Source organism: Emydura macquarii, unplaced genomic scaffold (genome assembly GCF_026122565.2).
Source record: "Emydura macquarii macquarii isolate MOO-44397 ecotype Brisbane River unplaced genomic scaffold, CSIRO-AGI_Emac_v2 contig_3080, whole genome shotgun sequence".
NCBI lineage: Eukaryota > Metazoa > Chordata > Testudines > Chelidae > Emydura > Emydura macquarii.
Window position 1 is genome coordinate 3,355,726 of NW_027133217.1, and position 18,729 is coordinate 3,374,454.

The following is an 18,729-nucleotide window of genomic DNA, read 5'->3' on the forward strand; positions in this document are numbered from 1 at the left end:
AGACTATAGAAGCTGCTTATATTCCAGAGAAAATTTTCTAAGCCCTGGTACTTATGCTCTGTTTTCAACAGTAGCTGGGACTGAGTAAACCCAATGCAGATAAAATAAGAAGGAACACAAACCTTTGCCGAACAATCTAAATCTGAAGATTTTTCTTTTAAATTCCCAACCTCTCAGTTTTAGCCAAGCCCAGAAGCAGAAATACCACAAAACAGTGGAGCTTTCAGTGTTTTCCATTCATTACCAAGTAGTAATGGAAGTCTCACAATACAGGTTTTTCTTGTGAGATTTACAGCTCAGTTTCAAGACCAAAGGCGGCTGGATAAGCAGGGGTTTCAGTGGTTAGAGAAGAGGGCTAGGAAACAAGACTCCTCGGTCTCATTTCTGATTCTGACCCTATCTTCCTTTCTTATCTTGGGCAAACCTTTTAATCTCTCTGTGTCTGTTTTGCCATCTGTAATATAGGGATTCTTTTTACCTGATTTGCAGGGGTGTTGTGAGGCTTAATTAATATCTGCAAAGTTCTGGAGATCCCCAAATGAAGGGAGCAATAGACGTGTAAATTATTATCATTAGCACAGTATCGATTTGCTGTTGGGCGAAAGTCTCCTGGAAGCCCATCAGCCATAGTTCAGCCACGCTGGCTGTATCTCCATGACAATGGGGAGATGTTTCCCATTTTGTACTGCTGGTTCACTCTGAGTTAATGTCAATGACATTTACAAGCCCATTTTCTCGCTGACAGGAGCAAGGAAGAAACCTCTCCTATGGCCAGATTATTCCATAAGTGTCCACTGTCATGCGTCTTGCATCTTCCTCTGAAGCAGCTGTACTAGATTAGATGGAGCACTAGTCTGACCCAGTCTGGCAATTCCTATGTTCCTGTATTTGTATTATTCTTTACTCGACTTAACAATCAGAAGTTTTAACCTTGGAGGTACATCTTTTTTTTTTTGCCTGCAAATAAGACCAGCCATTCTCGGCCCACTGATAAATACAGGAGGCTATTTGCGCCCATTATGTCTGAGAAAAAAAGTCCCCTATGGCCAACTGTTTTCCAACTTCTATGTTAGTTCATTTTTCCACACCCCATTTTTTTATGTGGCACTCATCCGCTATGGGATACATCTTCTATCTTACCTTCTGCCATACAATAGTAGGCTGGGGATTTCCTTCAATAATGGCATGAAATTTAGCAAGCTCCCCAGTCTGAACCTGCACATCCTCGATGGTCACTTGCATATATGGAGGGCCTGGGGAGACAAAGGGTTTCCATCACTTAAAAGAGAGTTCAGTTATGTTAGAAACAAGCTGGTGATAAATGAATGGGAGCTACTGTTACATTTTGTGAACTGCTCAAAAGATATTTCCAGTATTGCCAACCCATGATGTTCAAAAATTATAAGCCAGGCCCCCAAAATCATGAGATTGTGTTTTAAAAATCATGAGATTTCAAAAATAACACACCTGCACTTCTTTTTATTGGCTTTTGACCCTTCGGGCTTCACGTTTTCAAGCTCATCTGAGCTGGAACTTTAAGAAAACCACCAAATATGGTGATAAACTTGCAACAGTTGGCATCATGGGATTTCTGAAGCTACCTGTGCTGGCTGGACTAGCCCTAGACTTGTGTTGGGGCGTGGGCGGGGGCAGGAGAATTAAGTGATCTGGAGAGATCCCAAAGAGTTTCTTTTTCAGACTGGTGAGGGGGGAATTCTCTGGCCAAATCACAATCCAGGTTAAGACTTTCAGTGTCTCATAGGCACCAGCCTGCCCCTTCACTTACTGAGAGTCCAGTCCTTCTGGCCACCCAGTTCCCATCTGCCTCTCCAGCTGATGGGATTCCACACCCTTTTCCAGTGCTCCTCACACCCTGAATCTCACATTGGGCATCGTTATCCTGGACATTATCCACCCCTGGGTATTTTGATAGATCTGGAAAATTTCGATAGGGGGTTCCTTACAGAACAATGAAAGGGACTCAGATCTAAATTCCCTTAACTAGCATAGAGGACTATCACTGCCATTGCAGGATGATTTTGGCCATCTCAAACCGGTGAGAGACAGGTGATGGCAGCCCCCAGAAAAACTGCTCATTAGTTATGTTGTGAAGTACCTTATCTGACTGGCTTTTTCCTACTCTGAATGATTGGCCAGCATGCATCAAAACAACATCGAACCAGTGTGTTAATGATAGCGCAACCATCTCTCCCATTAAGCCCGTTGCATACTCTAGCCCACTTTTTTCCTTTGTTTTTCCGCATGACATTCTGCTTTTGTTTGCACCCAGGTAGCCCCACTGTTTCAAAGGGTTGCAGCGCTGTAAATGAGACTAGAAACTGGGTCGACTATCACTGTTACTCTTTGTTTAAAGAACGGTGACTACTACAAAACACAAACACCTCAAAGAAGATTCTGTCACAGAGGCCACCTGAGGAGAAAACAACGAGATGACCACGGGAACGGAGACAGAAGGGTAAAGGGGGCAATTTCTTACTTGTGGCGCTCTTCTCGTCTGTTTTATAAACGCAGGTTCTTTCTGTGGTCTCAATATAAATTTGACTCTGGACATCCCAGACCTCGTCTGCCCCTTCTCTTCTATGCCAGTCTGCTCCATCTGTGACTGCTGATGTTCTTTTCACATAAACCAAGAGGCAGAGTCGTTATACAGACATCATTCACCTCGAACAATAGTAAGACCTACAATGCAACTTAAACTGACCGGACCACATCAATCTCATCCTTCAATGCCTCCCACTCACTAACTCTCTCTGCTCAGAACGACCAGTTAAAAAAAGATACAACCTCATTCTCTGGGTGCCACTAAGCCTCTGACGCCAGAAACTGGAACTGGATGACAGGGGATGGATCATTCGATAATTGACCAATTCTGTTCATTCCCTGTGAAGCACCTGGCATTGGCCACTGTCAGAAGACAGGATACTGGGCTAGATGGACCATTGGTCTGACCCAATATGGCCGTCCTTATGTTAAATCTACTCAAGTCAGTTCAATGCACCAGCTACAACATTAGAGAGAACTGGATGGAAGGGGAGCTCTTTCCAGGACAAAGACACATTCAGATTTCCATTCAATGCCCTGAGCATCATGAAGTTTAATGCTTACTTGATAATGGGAATAGTACGTTCCTGAACTCCTGCAGCTCCATCAGGACTCTCTTTTTGGGAAGCTGTTGGGCTTGACTTTGTTTCACTCAATTTCTCCTCTGGAATTTTCCCAGTGCTGTCTTGCTTTTCATCTGACAGTGAAAACAGGACCTGTTAGACTAGTTACATAGAACAGCATGGCTGAAATCAAGGTGCAGCTTTGAGATCAATTTCTGCTCAGAGTTCCAGCAGAACAACCCATCTGACTTCGTGGGGTTCGATCACTGTAACTAGGAGGAGAATTTGGCCCTTTTCAGAGGGCTATGTGAAACAAAGTGTTCTGAGCTAAATAAAAATGATTAATGTTAGAATATGGCTGAATGGGCAAAAGCATCAGGATTTGTGTGGCAAGGAAACACACAGGCATGAATAGGAAAGGTACAAAGAGAATGAAATTGAGACAAAAAAAACCCAACCCCCAGGATGTGTGAAGCAAATCAGTTGATCAATGATGTACATTAAAGGACATAGTTAGCTGAGTTTGTCCTCCAGCTTGCCTATTTAATGAAAACGACAAATTTTGGCTCTGTTGATAAATGTCAACGCTTCCATTATTAGGGTGCATCAACAATTACTGGACTGATTGCCAACTCACTCACACTGGTGTAAATCAGAAGTAGCTCCAGTGAAGTCAATAGGGCTATACTGATGTAAAACCAGTGCAAGGGAGAACAAAATCAGACAATATTATGTGTTGCACCTGTAAACAGGGCCTAGGTCTGATCTCACACCTTTTACACCGTTATAACTCCATTGACTTCAGTGGAAGTTCTCATTTACACTACTATAAGTGGGAGCAGAATCAGGACCAGAATCTCCTTTCCAGAAATACTACAAAATGAAAAGATGGGTGCGTTTTTAATTGAAGTGTTTCCTTCAAAATGGGCTTGAGATTCTATTTTAGCAAGAACTAATCATCTGGTCATACGTACCATCAGGGTTACCTCTTAGGATGAAGAACACCATCTCTTGTGCTCTGAAAGTGTGCCAAGTGCAAGCTAAAAGAAGCAATACCCCCACCTGAAAGGTTATTCTTTGGTAGGGTGGTTGGGAGATCATTAGTGATGGCTTGTATTGGAAAGAGAAGTGATTCTTTCTACTAAGCCAGTTGGGAAGCTTCGCTAGAGAGCACTGTTATACAATGGCATGTAACACAAGACCATGGTTCACAGAGGAGTAGGAGCTTCACTCAATGCTTTCTTACCACCAGGTCTGTTGAAATATTTGCCTTCTTGTTCTTATTCAAAAACAAGTGATCAAAGGGACACATGTCAAGATAATAAATGTCTATTTTTAAAAAATACATACCCATGTTAATAACATATTAAGTCATTGAAAGTGAAAAAGCTTTAAAAATACCTAATTTACTTTTTCACCTTTGTATGCTGCTGGTTTCCTTTTTTGTACTTCCCTGAGCTACTGTCAAGGAACTAACCTACTCTGTTTCACTTTCTGCTTACAGTCATTTTCTGGGTTTCCTTCACTAGCAGAATGTTACTGTTTTGGGTTTCCAAAACTTCAGAGGAAAGACTAAATAAAAAGCACCCAAGCATTTTCATATAATTTATTTATTTCGTTTGAGCCCCTGAAATGTTTGCATTCTCATTATGATGTCTAACAATTTTTTTTTTTAACAAAATATAGATTGGCTGGGGGGGCAAAAGCTACTTGACAGTATCCTTTTAAGATCACATTGGATTAAGAACAAGTATTATGACTTGACACAAAATGACAACAGGTTAGACAAAAGGGTTCTCTAGTTATTATGGCAGCCAGTAAAGGTGAAAAAATGAAAGGGCTGTAGTGTACACCAGCCCCTTTACAAGATTTAAGAAATGAAATGTATTTACCACTTTTTAACATAACTCACAGTAACACAAACACTAAAGCGTCTGTTCTCTTTGCAAGACATACATTGGTGCTAGTTATTTTTAACTCAAGAAGAAAATGCTCAAGATTCTATTAAGGCTACAATGCCAATCAAACCAAATGAACCTTAAATAGCCTGATAGCCTACAAAGTTGGTAGCACTTAGCCAAGGAATGTCAAATAGGAAGGCCTGACTCACCATGTTATTTATGACACGCAGTAAAAATACACAAACAACATATTCAGGGTCTAAAATTCAAGATGACACTAAGCTAAAACCCCAGACTGGAACCATCCTCCATCTATGAAGTTTGGGGGCATATAAAGTCCAAACTCAGCTTCAGATCCAAATTTGCAAATGCCCTCCCCCCCCATTTTTATAATGAACCTGGTTTGGATACCCCCACAATTTTTGGTGCCTGAATTTTGTAGCTTGGACCCATCTCTGTTTAGAACACAAAGAAATATGGAACCGAGAAGAGCTTCATTTCTGGTCTGTGCAACATTTGTGTCTAACACCCCGGGGGCATTTCCCAAACTCATTCCAGACCTACCATGACCTCCAGCACTTTGGGTTTGTGTGCTGGCTTCATGAACTATCACAGGAGGCCTATTTTCTGTATCTGAGTAGTCTGAAGATGTGGACTCAAGAACGCCAAGGCCACCAGCCTTTCCTCTCATGCTTGGAGATAGAGTCACATGCAGAGATGTGGAATCCACAAGTTTCCTCAGGGCCATCCTTATCTCCTTATTTGCACGTTCAAGTGAGGCCCGGACAGAATTCTCCAGCTCTGACTGTGGTGAGACCTTTCCTATAAACAAGAAGAATAGCTTTTCTCTCTTCATGGTAAAAAGAAAAGGTCAGTATCAATCCACCCACAGTGTCATCCAGAGCAAACATTTGCATTCAAGTTTTTTTTCCCCCTTTGCAGTAGAGAGCTAATGTGCAAATGTTTATTTGCTAAAAGAGGGAATCTAGCTAGATTTCACAATGAACATCCAGTAGCCTCTGCTCTTCCTGCTGCAAATGGCTTAACACGCTATGTACACTCACATCTTCTCACCAGATGCGACGGAATTTAGGTGATACATAGGGGTGGAGGTGACCAAACTGATGACTCAGCCTACATAGGATGAGTGAGAAGAAAAACACGCAGTGTTAAGTTCATCAGATCAACAGAAGGGACCCAGTTTTGACTTCCTGTGCTAAACCGCCGTCTTGTGCAACAAAAGTGCAATTATTATTTTAAATGAAACATGCCACGTGTTTCTTGCATGGAGGGAGAGGAGGAGTGAATGGGTTACAGGATAATTTGCGCATCAAAAGAGGAGAAAAAAGAGAGAGAAGGGTTTGTGTCAATGTCGTTACCCCATCAGACTAAGAGGGAGATGGCTGGGGGGCGTGTTGAGCTGCCCCCAATACAATATTTTGATTATTTCTTAGCTTGTGAGATCACCTTTTATGTTACCATTTGCCACAGGGAAACCTGAGGGAAATGGTGGACTTTGCACTAAGGGATATCTGAGAGTTATTTTTAACTTATTTTTATTAGATACGTTTCTAAAGCAACCGCAGTGGTAGAGCAGCATAGGATTAAAGGGAAACTCTGTGGTGGGGCAATTTCATCAGAAGAAATGTAGAATCCAAGTCCCTCTGTTGTTGGTGGCTGGTCTACTTAATTATTATTTGCTGAGTGGCAGCAGCATACTGAGGAAGATATGGTCTCTGGTCCAAGGAGCTCACAGTCGAGAAAGGTAGGCAGAAGATAAAAAAATCTCCCCAAATAGCCAACATTACTCACTCATTTAAACTGGTTCTAAAGTCCAAGGCCCAGTCTTTGAGCAACAGCTATGTGCATACTGGATGTCATGCTTCCCTTCACAGTCACTGCACAATCAATATCTAATTCAGTTTAAATCTATGAGATGTTATTGGCATGACAAGCTCTACAAGTGTTTCCAAGGGGTAAAAAAAAAAAAAAAAAAAAAGGGGACAGATCCCCCCCCTCCACCCCAGATATCTGCCCCAAATAGGTCAATCAACCCAGGAGAAGGATAGACACTGTGTTTCCAATTTGACCCCCATTTTGTAAGGCACACTGGGATGTCCCAAGTGCAAAAAAAACAATGCAAACCAAACGATAACCTACTCCATGTTTAGGGTGCCTAACAGTCTTAATTAGAGCCACCCATTTTCAGTTGCTCATAACTTTTGTTATTGTAAATATACTTCCCAACTTAAAGTAGAACTTCAAAAATTCTATTCCTATGAAACGGGTGACCTGGGAAAAAGAGTAATTTACAAGCATGCCAGGCCCCCATTCTGATTGGTCACTAGACAATGTAGACCCCGCACAGAATAATCTGTAAATGACATAAGGGCTAATCCTGCAAGCCCACTGGATTCAATATGTAAGGAGAGCTTTCAGGTCAGGTGAGAGAAAGAGAGAGAGTGAGCCCATGCATGAAGCAGGAAATGTGTTTTATCAGACCAGCAAATGTTTTTACCAATAGATGTGACTTCTGAGGAATGGAGAAAAAATTAACGGTGTTAGTAGCACAATGGTTGTATCACTGGAACAGTCACAATAGCTCTTTACCACTAACAGACTGTACCAGGTGTCCACCTCTAGACAGTCCCCCCACTGGAAAATTTCATTTTCTTCAGTCTATCTTTTTCTGTGAATTTCTCCGTGTTTCATTCATGGGGAGTTCCAGCCTCCAGGATGGTTTTATTTCCCCCAACATGAATTCAATTGTTTTTAGAAGTGCTCAGGAGGGATGGCATGTTTATTTCATATTCACAGAAGAAGAAACGCTAGCTTTTGTTCTGATTCTGCTCCCTTCTGCTCTTACAGGAAATAATTAGGGTACATGAACTTCGCAGACAAACCTAAGAGGGAAATAAGGTAGGTCCCAACTTGGGCCAGCCCTCTTTGATGGTGCCGCCTCATAATTTCCTTCATGTGAGTATAGTGGTGATGAAAGATGTTAGTCTGGCAGACCTGGAGAATGAAGCCCTCTGTTTATCCATAGGACAGTCAAGCATCCCTGAGATTGCATGCTGTCCCACCAATGTGCATGAACACTGATCTGGAAGGACCATTTCTAGGAGCGAGAGGTAGTTCAGTATTCAGTTCCATTTGATTCCTGGTCTTATTGCTGAGACTACTCACCCAGTAGTGTAATGCTGGTTTCAGTAAGGTGGGCAGCTGCCCACCTGTAAGAGAACTGTTATACAATGAGTGAAATATACTTAGTAGTGAACACGGTCCCTTTAGGGGAACATTTACTCTGATTTAAATCGGATTAATTTCACAAGGATAATTAGGATTAATTAAATGTGCTCAGATATAAACAATGGACACACTGGACAAAATATACACAATTCTTCAGCAGCACAAGCGTAAATCTTTTTACTACAGGGCTGTGTTAGCTCGAGGTATAACTTGAGTGTTGTCTCTAACCCAACTCCAGTGCACACCCAAAAGTGTCTAGCTCCAGTTACAATGATGCTTTCAACTTAAGCTAGCTGGCTAAGATACTGGTTGAAACATGAGAGCTGCTGAGCCTGCAGCTAGTAATGCCATGGGGACTCATCTCTTCGGTGTTGCTGATACAAACACTCTGTGCAGCTTGTATATTTTGTAGTGTGACTGCTCTCCCTTGGGCAGGGCTGACTCAAGAGAGTTAACGCAAGTGTACACAACGAGAGCGAACACTGCAGTGAAGACAAGCTCTTCGTGCACCTTCTATTTCCCGGTTGTAAAATCCTGACCTATTTACTGTAAACCAGACGGTGAAGTGTCCCTTTCAGTCCACCGTACATTTAACCTGATAAGGATCAGGAGAACCTCAAACATTCTGAAGTTCAAATTCCACTCATGGAAGCCCCCAAGATGCTGACACTATTAGAAAGTTCCCAACAATTCTTCACGTCATAAAATTGGGTTGGAAATCTGCCTAGAACAGGCTCTCTCACAATACTTCAGCACTTCTGCAACTCAATGCTAACCAAGTGTGTTTAGCTCTCAAATACATAAGTGCAGCCAGGGTCCCAACTAACTCCCACTGATGTCCATGTACTGTCACTGACTTCAATGGGAGGTGGATGTGGCCTTTAGAGAACTGGTTACCGTGAAGAAACAAAAACACAGAAGCAAATGAGATCAATGACAGCGGATGCAAGACATTTATTGATGTGAACCGGAGCATCTAATAATATATCTTGACTTAGATTTATTTTAATTTTGTGTCTCTCAGACAAACTGAAGTTTCCACCTTTTTCATACCCTTTTGCCTGTGGGAATTGCAGCAAAACATTCTTTGTGTTAATTTTAATACGTTATGTCTTCATCTACAGGAAATAAACCCCCACACATATTGTTAGTTACCTACAAATTTTAAATCACTTACAAGCATACTTTTTAACCTCTAGGAAAATACTTTGAAAATAAACGTAAAGGACTTTTAATAATTTTTTCATTATTTTCAAGAGTACACCATATAGGATTTCCCATTCCTTTTTTACTGATTTTTTTTTGTTTGTTTAAATTTCCAAAGAAAATGTAAACAGATGTTATTTACTTTTGGTTGATCAATAGAAATATACGTATTTCTTTGCTACGACCATTTGAAATGTAACTCTATTTTATTAACAAAGTCATTACTCAGCAAAAACCAGGTCAAGAGAAAAATTAATAACTCCACATTCTGTTGGATATCTTGACAGATGTAAATCTCTATTTTATTTCTTCTTAAAGACAGCTATGGGCTAAATTCTTTTCTCAGTTACAGCTATGTAAAAGTTTGACTTTAGTGGCGTTACTCTGGATTTACACTGGAATAACTGAGATCAGAATCTGGCCCAATAAAAGAGAAAAATTTTCAGTTCAAAAGTATTTCCTCCCCTTGTATATCTGTTACTTTCCAATGTACAGTAGTGCAATATTTCTCATAAGTGAAGCACTAATGTATAGCCATTGTATAGCTGACTTATAAAATATACAGTAAAAACCAATGAGTTGTTACTGAAAATATGATAGTACCAAAAAAGAGGTAATTTGTTTCACCACCTGTAGTCACTGAGAAATTTTTAAGCTTCAAAAATGTAGTGCACATTATTGTACAAACTATACCTTTTAGATATCGAAATGAAAAAGAACATTAAATTACTGAATTTGTTATAGTCATCACATGTTCAAGGTGCAGCTCTTTAGACAAAAATCGTAATTTTTGCAAAGGCACCTTTTTAAAGTTAGATGTACCTTTTCTTAAGCAGTGCTCTGAAGAATTCTGGATCAAGTTTCACATATTATCTAGTTTGAAAATGTTGATATGTGATGTTCTGTCGACATTACCTAAGAGAAAGCTCGCTTATTCCTCTTTAAGATGATTAGCAAGCAAACTGTCTCTTAGCATTCCTGTAACATCCTGGCTCTTTTGTATCATTCAGAGAAAAATTATTGTTTTCTCTAGCAACATAACCATGCAACTCAGCTTACAGGAGGTTTTGTTTCTTTTTCTCAGACCTTCTGTCACATAGACAATGTCAGACACACAGGGCCAATTCCTGTAGGTACGTCTACACAGTAATTAAAAACTTGTGGTTGACTGACGATCTCACAGCGCTTGGGCTAACGGGCTGTTTAACTGTGGCATAGACATTCAGCCTTGGACGGAGCTCAGGCTCTACAACCTTGAGAGAAGGGAGGCTCCCAGAGCTCAGGCTGTCGCCTGAGTCCGAACGTCTACATCACAGTTAAACAGCCGCTTATCTCAAGCCCTGGAAGACCAGGTCAGCTGGCATAGACCAGCCACAGGTTTCTAATTGCAGTGTAGACTTACCCATTGAGAACAATGGCAAATTTTAGTTGACTTCAAGTGGGACCAGAATCTAGCTCTAAGAACTCTGTCTTGTCAAGGCGCTGAGCACCTTTTGGAAGTGCTATGCAACATTAATTCTCACTGAAGCTACTGGGAGCTGAGGTTGTCTTAGCACCTTTCAGAGGAACTCAGCACCTTGCAGGATTATATCTTTACTGGATACCCTTATTGCATTTGATATCTGTGTCAAAGCTCTAGAGAAACCCAACTGCTTATGATAAAGGGTGACCTCTACAACGATGCTAAACCTAAATGGCTACCGTATGATGATACAACTTGCACTGGCAGTGTATTCGGGTGGCATAAAACATTAAAACCCAATACAAAACTTGAGGCACAATCCCCCCTAAATTTCTGTCAGATGCATTCTTGAAACAGTTATTTGTTGAAGAGGGTTTTAAATTGCATTAGTGCTCCTGCAAAATTAATATGGTTCACTAATAAATTTTTGTTAGCAGATTAAGAAACTTTAACCACTAATACATTGACGGTAACGTTGAACCATTAATATGTACAGGAGACTTAACTAACCATTCTACTCACATAGTAATTATTCATTCATAAAATAATTTATTTGTGGTTCTACACATGTTTTAATCCAGATTGCAGATGCTAGTATTAACCTGTCCATTCCTTTAATCAATACTCTTTTAGATGTAGATCATGCAAACCTCTATAATAATTCATATGATTTATAGAGTTACCGAACTTGAATAAAGAGCAGAAACATAAAAATCTGTGTCCTTAGGCAACCCTTTAAAAGATTAACAAAAAGTAGATGATTAACGGTGATGGTCTTTTTAATAAAGGTGGAACATAGTTGTATTCAAAGGGTGAGACTGGGCCCTGTTGAAGTCAATGCGAGTTTTGCCATTGAATTCGGTAGGGTCAGGATTTCACCCAAAATGTTTGAGCAGTCTCTTAAGTCAGTAATGTTGCCTAATAAGTGTCATATCTTCTATAGGTTTCACTCTATGGAAAGATATTATAATAATTTTGACAGATTGTGCATTCTGAAAGGTTTATAAACAGATTTTTGGTAGACCTAATTTGTGACACCGGCATTTAGTAAAAGTAAAGCAGTACAAACTATTTTTCTGACTGTCTGGCACGTAAAGTGACAGAAGGTATGCTTAAATGAAACCACCCTTCCTGCTCTTGGTTGCGGGAAGATATTGCCAAGCTGAGGTACCTTAAAGTTCTCACCACAGTGTGATGTAGGAGTCAGATAGCTGAAGTAATTTTTAAACACTTGAACAAAAATGTGCTTACTTATTTATATTTTTTGTCACAAGTAGGAGAGGCAGGCCACCCTGAGTCTATTGACCATGCCTCTCACCACTTCTCTATGGAATGATATGCTTTCACCATGATCATTTATAAACTGAACTGACAGAAGTGTTCCCTTTAAGACTGGAAAAGCTCTACGTATCACCTTCTATACATTTTCCTTAAGATATTTTTCTTTTGCGTGCTTCCTTATAATTCTCACCGCTGATTTCTCCCACCCTAGAACATTTTTGTTTGTTTGTTTTTTATGTATATATTTTATTTGATTTTAAGAATCACGCTTGTGTCTCCTCAGCTTTCGGAGGGGTCTTCCGTGCTGATGTGCAACATAACAGGCTCGCCGATAGTTCCATAGCTGAGGGTTCTTGTGGAAACTTCAGTTTTAAAGCTGGACTGGCCGTTGTCTGCTGAGAGCTGGACTTCAGTACAGAAAGATGGTTTCAGTTTGAAGGAGGGTCCAGGTGCCGCCGCCGCTGCTGCTGCGTGCACACCAGGTGTGGGTGCTGCACTGCATGTTTCACTCACATGGAAAGAAATGTTAGACGGACCTACGGACTGCACTCCTGTTACTCTTGATGTGGACATGAACATTCCCTCAGGAAGATGCTCTTTGAACTTGCTGAAAAAGCTTTGCCTTGGTGTAGGAACAACAGGTCTCCCGAGATTTAGCAACACAGGCTTCCCAACTATTGGTTCATTAATTTCTGTCTGGAGTACAGAGATCTCACAGGGTTTGTCTTCTGTGTAATTCTGATTATCACATCCATAGGTCTCACCTTCTTCAGGAAAGTAATCTTCAAGGTCTTCCAGAGTTAGCACTTTTCCATTGTGAGTCAGGATTTTGGGGTCTCGGTTACTAATGTCATCTGTCTCTAGCTCCGCTGGCTCATCAATTATAGCCACATTATCTTTTTCTTGAAGATCCTCATCTCGTACTGTATCAGGTACTTCCTCTTCAGAAGTCCAAGACGTATCTAACTCCTCAGCTTCTTCCTTAACCCCTGGACAGATCTGGGAAGGTGGAAGGTCGTGCTTGCCCACATCAGTTGTCTCAAAGCTAAAGACAAAGGGCTCACCCACACAGGCAAGCAGTGGGGAAGTACCTTCTGAAACATCGTCATTGCTTGCTTCCTGTGTGCAGCTCTTTCCGTCAGTCCCACAGTCAATGAATGAGCTTCTGAGCTGGTCAGACCCACATTGAGAATTTATGTCTTCATTGTTGACTGGAGCTCCTTCTTGGTCATCTCCATATGCAAGAGTTGGGATGTCAACATCTGACAGATTGTCTCTAGGCAGGGAAGACTTGGCCTGCTCCACTAATTTATTGTTGGAGTTGTTTGTGTTTGGGTCATCTTCACGGGAATGTGTAGGTCTTGGGCCAGGCATAGTGAATGTCAATACTCCTGAGTCATCTTTTTCTGGCTTTGCTGGGGAAGCTCCTCTTTTCTTCAAAGCCTTGGGTGATTTTTTCACCTTGAATTCAATTATTTCCTCCACTTCAACCCATTTGGGTTTTTGTTCTTCCACCTTGGTTTCCACGACAATAGCCCTAGCTGCCGCTCCTTGTCTGTCCTCGGGCTCGGTCACAAAGAGTGTAGGAATGAGTGTCTTCCGCGCATCGTCCTGCTCATGCCTGTTCACAGGCTGCCTGACCTTTGTCACATGGCTTGTCTCTGGGGTCACCAACTCTGGTCTTGGAGAGCGGGAGAGGGAGAAACCTGAAGGAGGACGGGCCGGAGACCTCTTGCGCTTTTGCCGTGGGGTCTTCACTACAGTTGTTATCGTTTCCTCTCTGGTGACAAAAATGGTTGAAATGGAGTTTGCATGAAGGCAAAAATCTTTCTGGGATCCACATTCCCTTAGCACATGCCCAGCGTCGACAAAGCCGCCGAGGTGGGGTTAGTTGTGTGAGCACTCAATTTTGTGAGCATTTAAGTTTGAGAGGGGGAAAACACACAATCACATTCACACTCACTTTCAGAATCAGGTTTTCCCTCAAGAGATCTCTGCACTGTCCCATCCAAATGGTTTCCAAATCCATTAACTCTCTGAGTGCACAGAAGCTCAGGGAGTAGGTTCAGCTAAAGAGCTCTCTTTAGATGCCTGCTATATTTCATGCTGCTTCACTGGTTATTATCAATTATTTTCTTAGAACAGTAACACTGCTACTTTGCAGTCAGATAGCAGTTTCATCCAAAGATCCTAAAGACACTCAAGGAGTTCAACCCACTCTCCCCAACACAGTCTCCTTGGGTGAAATCCTGGAACCAGTGAAGTCAATGACAAAAGTCCCGTTGACTTCAACAGGGGCAAGAATTCACCCTCTTATTTATAAACATATTCTCTTCTTCTTCTTGCTTAAAATGAATGGCCACAAAGAAAAGGGTTTGTTTACCTATAAATCAACAGCGTGGACCACAGACCTGCATTTTCACACACACAAAAGCAGTGTTAGAAGATCATTAAGCATGTGGGGGAAGCCAAGAAAGGAAAGACGGTTTAAATATTTCCTGAAGAAGCTTTTCATGCCAAGACATTAGAATTCCCTCATGCCATAAGAGTGTGTGTGTGTTTAATTTTCTCTTTATTTTCACAGTAAAGATGATGATAGGCTAGCATATGGCAATGAACCTGATCCTACCCTCAAAGTGAGTTTTACCTCACTAAGAAGTATAGGATCAGGCCCATAATGCATGTCCATTATTTCTCAAAATAGTTCTACTGGCTTTACTGTAGGTATGATGAGGTCTCCTGCACAGTGAAGTCTATATTATCTGCACTTGGATGCATACACACTGATGTCAACGGGAACCCCATGCACCTATCCCAGGGCAGAATTTGACCTTAAACATGATGCAGTACAGATTGGGTTAAATAACTAAAAAATGTGGGCATGGGCACTTTAAGCACAGGCTGTTATCTTATTTGAAATGTATATTTTTACATGTGGCTTTCCTTAGGGCTTTTTCAATGTTACATCCATAGGACAAAGTCAGGGGGAAAGGATTTATTTATTTGGGAAATGTGGGGAAGTTGTCACTATAGGGCAGAGGTGGCTGGTGCAGGGGAAACAGGAGAGGCAAAGCCAAGTTTTGTTTTTCACTGAGATACAATCTCTAGCATCAAGCAGCAGAGCCAGAAAGGGAAGCAACTGAAAGATAAATAAAGACGACCTGACTCAGGAAGGAATGAGTATGAATTTGTATTTTCAGCTCACTCCCCAGCTCCACATGGCAGTTCCATTTCTCAGGCTATAGCCCCAGAAAGAAGGGCCTGCCCTACACAGAGGACTCCTTGCACAGGACATCCTCCCTCCTCCTCCAACCTTCCCAGAGGCTGTTCTAAAGCAGGGAGATGGATAAGCCTCCAGGACTCGCCACTAAGAGAACTTCTTCTGCTCTTGTTTGGCCGGGATGTCAACTTAAAGATTGACAGAGCTGATCTATTTCTCTCTTCTAGCATCACCCTGTCACGGGGTGACTCCAGCACCTCCTCCCATTGAGAATGTGCCCATCCCTCAGCCTCTTCTATTTAGAATGTGCTAGTTCTAGTACTTACACCTCTCACACTGAGATGGTCTCACCCAGCACTATTCCTCTCCCATTGCAGGTCTCTCCCCAGCCTCAGCACCGCTACCCATCTCCCTCTGCCTGCAGCCACTTCTCATGTTGGGTTTGCCTGCCCTTGCCAGGGCTCATCAGCCTCTCCTGTTGTAGGGCCTTTAAGGTCTACATTGTATGTGCATAACTCCCTTCAATGCTAATCAGAGTTTGTGTGAAAAATCACGGCCAACCGAGTTGAGAATTAACCTTCATATACCTGTTTTAAATATGGATTTGAGCCTGAGCTGCAAAGTTAAGACCCACATATGAGAACCCTTGAGGTTTGGGGGTTTGCACTGCTGAGATTTTGGTTCTGTTCCATCTCAAATGTATGCATTAACTTGCTCCAGGTTGGTAAAGTTTGAACATTGCTATCCTCGTGCATACGTACTTAGCGCATGGCTCATCTCCCATTGAAGACTCCAGTAAGAGTTGGATCAGGCCCTCATTGGTTTAAATCCACAGTCTCTGTAGAATTTAGTTATCAGGACCTCAGCAATCAGTTTAGCGGATGGCATTTTGTGTTTGTTAAATAATATTTACTAAAGCGTATTACTGCTGGAGAGAATTAGAAGACATTTAAAAAGGAGAGACCTAGACCAAGATTGCTGACATCAACAGCCGACTGAGGAAAAATCCCAAATGAAATGCTTTGTCCTTCTGTCTGCTGATTTATTGCAGCAGAGGCACACAAGGGTAAAACATTCTGATGTACGGCCTGACCCTGAGTGAACCCTGGAAGAGCAACAAGCACTTATTTTCTTGGGCTATTTCTGAATCTGTTATCGAAAACCGTATCTTGCATAACCTTTAACTAACCCACTGGTATTTTGCACACTGGCACATGACAATTTTGTTACGGGCAATAATGCCAGGGGTTCCGCTCTCTGCAGAAGTGAAACTTTTTAATCACTGACCAGAGAGTCTAGCTGCCACGGAGGTCAAAGGAAAACAGTAAAAGGCAGCACATCTTCTCCACTTCTCCTCTGTCTGCCTATTGGCTATTTAGTCTGAAAACTCTTGGACCTATTGTCTTAGACACCTACAAGGAGCAATTGGCACCCAATGTGCTATATAATTGAATAGAAGATTATAAGAATATACAAGAATAATAAAACAAGTAGAAGGTGGCATTCAGCTTTTGTTTATACGTATATTTGAGTTGCTATTTCATACACACTCATCATAATTTCACAAGGGTACAAGGAAGTCAATTATTAGTATCTGCTTTCATGTCTGGGCCACAAACTTTCTTCTAGCAATGTCATATCTCTTGGAAAATGTCTTGTTAAAGACACTTATACAGCCTTTCCCCAACGCTGGCTATATTATAGACCATTATTAGTATTAGAGGGTGATTTTGTATAACTTTGCTCCTGAAGTTCTAAGAAAGAAATACCACATCCCTCCAGAATGTTAGAGATTGTCTTTGTTAAGACACAAAGGCAAGAAGATGCTGAAGTGGACTTTATACTCCTAGCATCTGACTGAAGCTCAACCTCTATAAATCTGTCTACAGCAGCGATATCTCAGCCTTCAGTGAAACGACTGTATGTACATTTAAATATCAGACTCAGCAGCTAGCTCATCCAGTAAAAAACAAAACAAAATCCTATCATCATTTCAAGAGATCTTCTCATATTATAAAGACTGGGAAACCGTGACCAGTGAAGAATGAAAAACGTGCAACATTATTGAATTCTCTCCTGGCTCTTCATGAAAATGTTCTCTTTTGATTTAAAGGTAAAAACAAGAAGAAGAAAGTTGAAGATAGGTGACATACACGTAAACTTGGCATATCTTTTGAGCAGGCAGTGTTCAAATCTGGAATCTGATGTTGTTATTCAGCCAGATTCTACTTTCCCAAACTCATGTGTAACTTCCATTGATATCAGTGGGATCTCATGTATCTGAAGGAAGAATTAGGCCTCGACTGTGTCTAAATGCTAGTGCTCCTGCTTTTTGAGAAGGAAGGCTACATTTTTCAGCTTGTTCTGTTTCATAACACAAAATACCACGAGATCAGATGGGATGGGAATGAACACACTTGCACAGCTAATAAACACAGGCTTGTTATTGCATCATGCATAGGCAGCAAGTCAAAACATGACTGTTAAAAAAAAAACAGCACTTACATGATGATGGTTTTCTTGGGCACTTTAGTCTCTTGTTCAGTGACTACAAAGAAAACAGTATGAACAGCATGGGGTTAAAGAAAGGCAAAAGCTGAAATGATTAAATTTACGTTGTTAAGTTAAGCAAGAGAAACTTGAGTGAAAAAACACATGTACCATCCCATCCATGCTTTCTGTGGTTATCTCCAGTGTTATCAGGACTGGGGATTTCTAATGTTGCCTAGGGAATGAATGGTTTTGAGCGGAAGTGGATTCTTATGGAGACCATGTTATAAAACAAAAATAACTGCTTTTTCCACCTGGATATCCTGGCATTTGTCTTTGAAAGTTCAAAACTTTTGTAAGCTACCATGTGAGAGATCAAAATATGTCTCTGTATGGAATATTCAAGAGAGCTGGAATCTTTTAAGCTGTGGATTGTTCATATTTCTGGAAAAGGAGTTTTCCAGACTAAATAATCAGTCAGTTTTCAGCCTTCTGCAGACTGGAATCAAAATCCAGGCTTATCAAAATTAAAAAAAAAATCATTACAGAAAATCAGCACAAAAAAGCCTCCAAAACAATGAGTCCCATCTACATACCTACTATATGTATGTCCACTCCATCCATGCATATTATACTCTGTATAGCTCTCTATATATGGCCCCATAATATAAACTACTGCTTTAAAGGGCAGTAACATAAAGATTTCAAATAGGACTGATTAAGCAAAGATTTTTTTAAGTTGGAGATTTAAGAAAAAAGGAAAAGCAAAGAAGTATAGCATTTCAAAAGCTAATA

General features: G+C 41.1%; 1 protein-coding gene across 19 annotated transcripts in view; it reads right to left on the reverse strand.

The window, feature by feature from the left end:
- OBSCN (obscurin, cytoskeletal calmodulin and titin-interacting RhoGEF) overlaps positions 1–18,729 on the reverse strand; it is a 276,095-nt gene that overhangs the window by 32,686 nt on the left and 224,680 nt on the right. For 16 of the 19 annotated variants that reach the window (XM_067530494.1, XM_067530493.1, XM_067530487.1 and 13 more), the window contains 4 exons: positions 5,591–5,848; positions 3,127–3,259; positions 2,498–2,634; positions 1,141–1,253 (listed from right to left, as the gene is read on the reverse strand). In XM_067530494.1, the coding sequence (XP_067386595.1) occupies positions 1,141–1,253; positions 2,498–2,634; positions 3,127–3,259; positions 5,591–5,848 (641 nt within the window). Of the gene's footprint in view, positions 1–1,140; positions 1,254–2,497; positions 2,635–3,126; positions 3,260–5,590; positions 5,849–9,205; positions 14,005–17,949; positions 17,993–18,729 lie in introns of those variants that run through there. The other 3 variants (XM_067530497.1, XM_067530495.1, XM_067530496.1) reach the window with 2 other exon arrangements.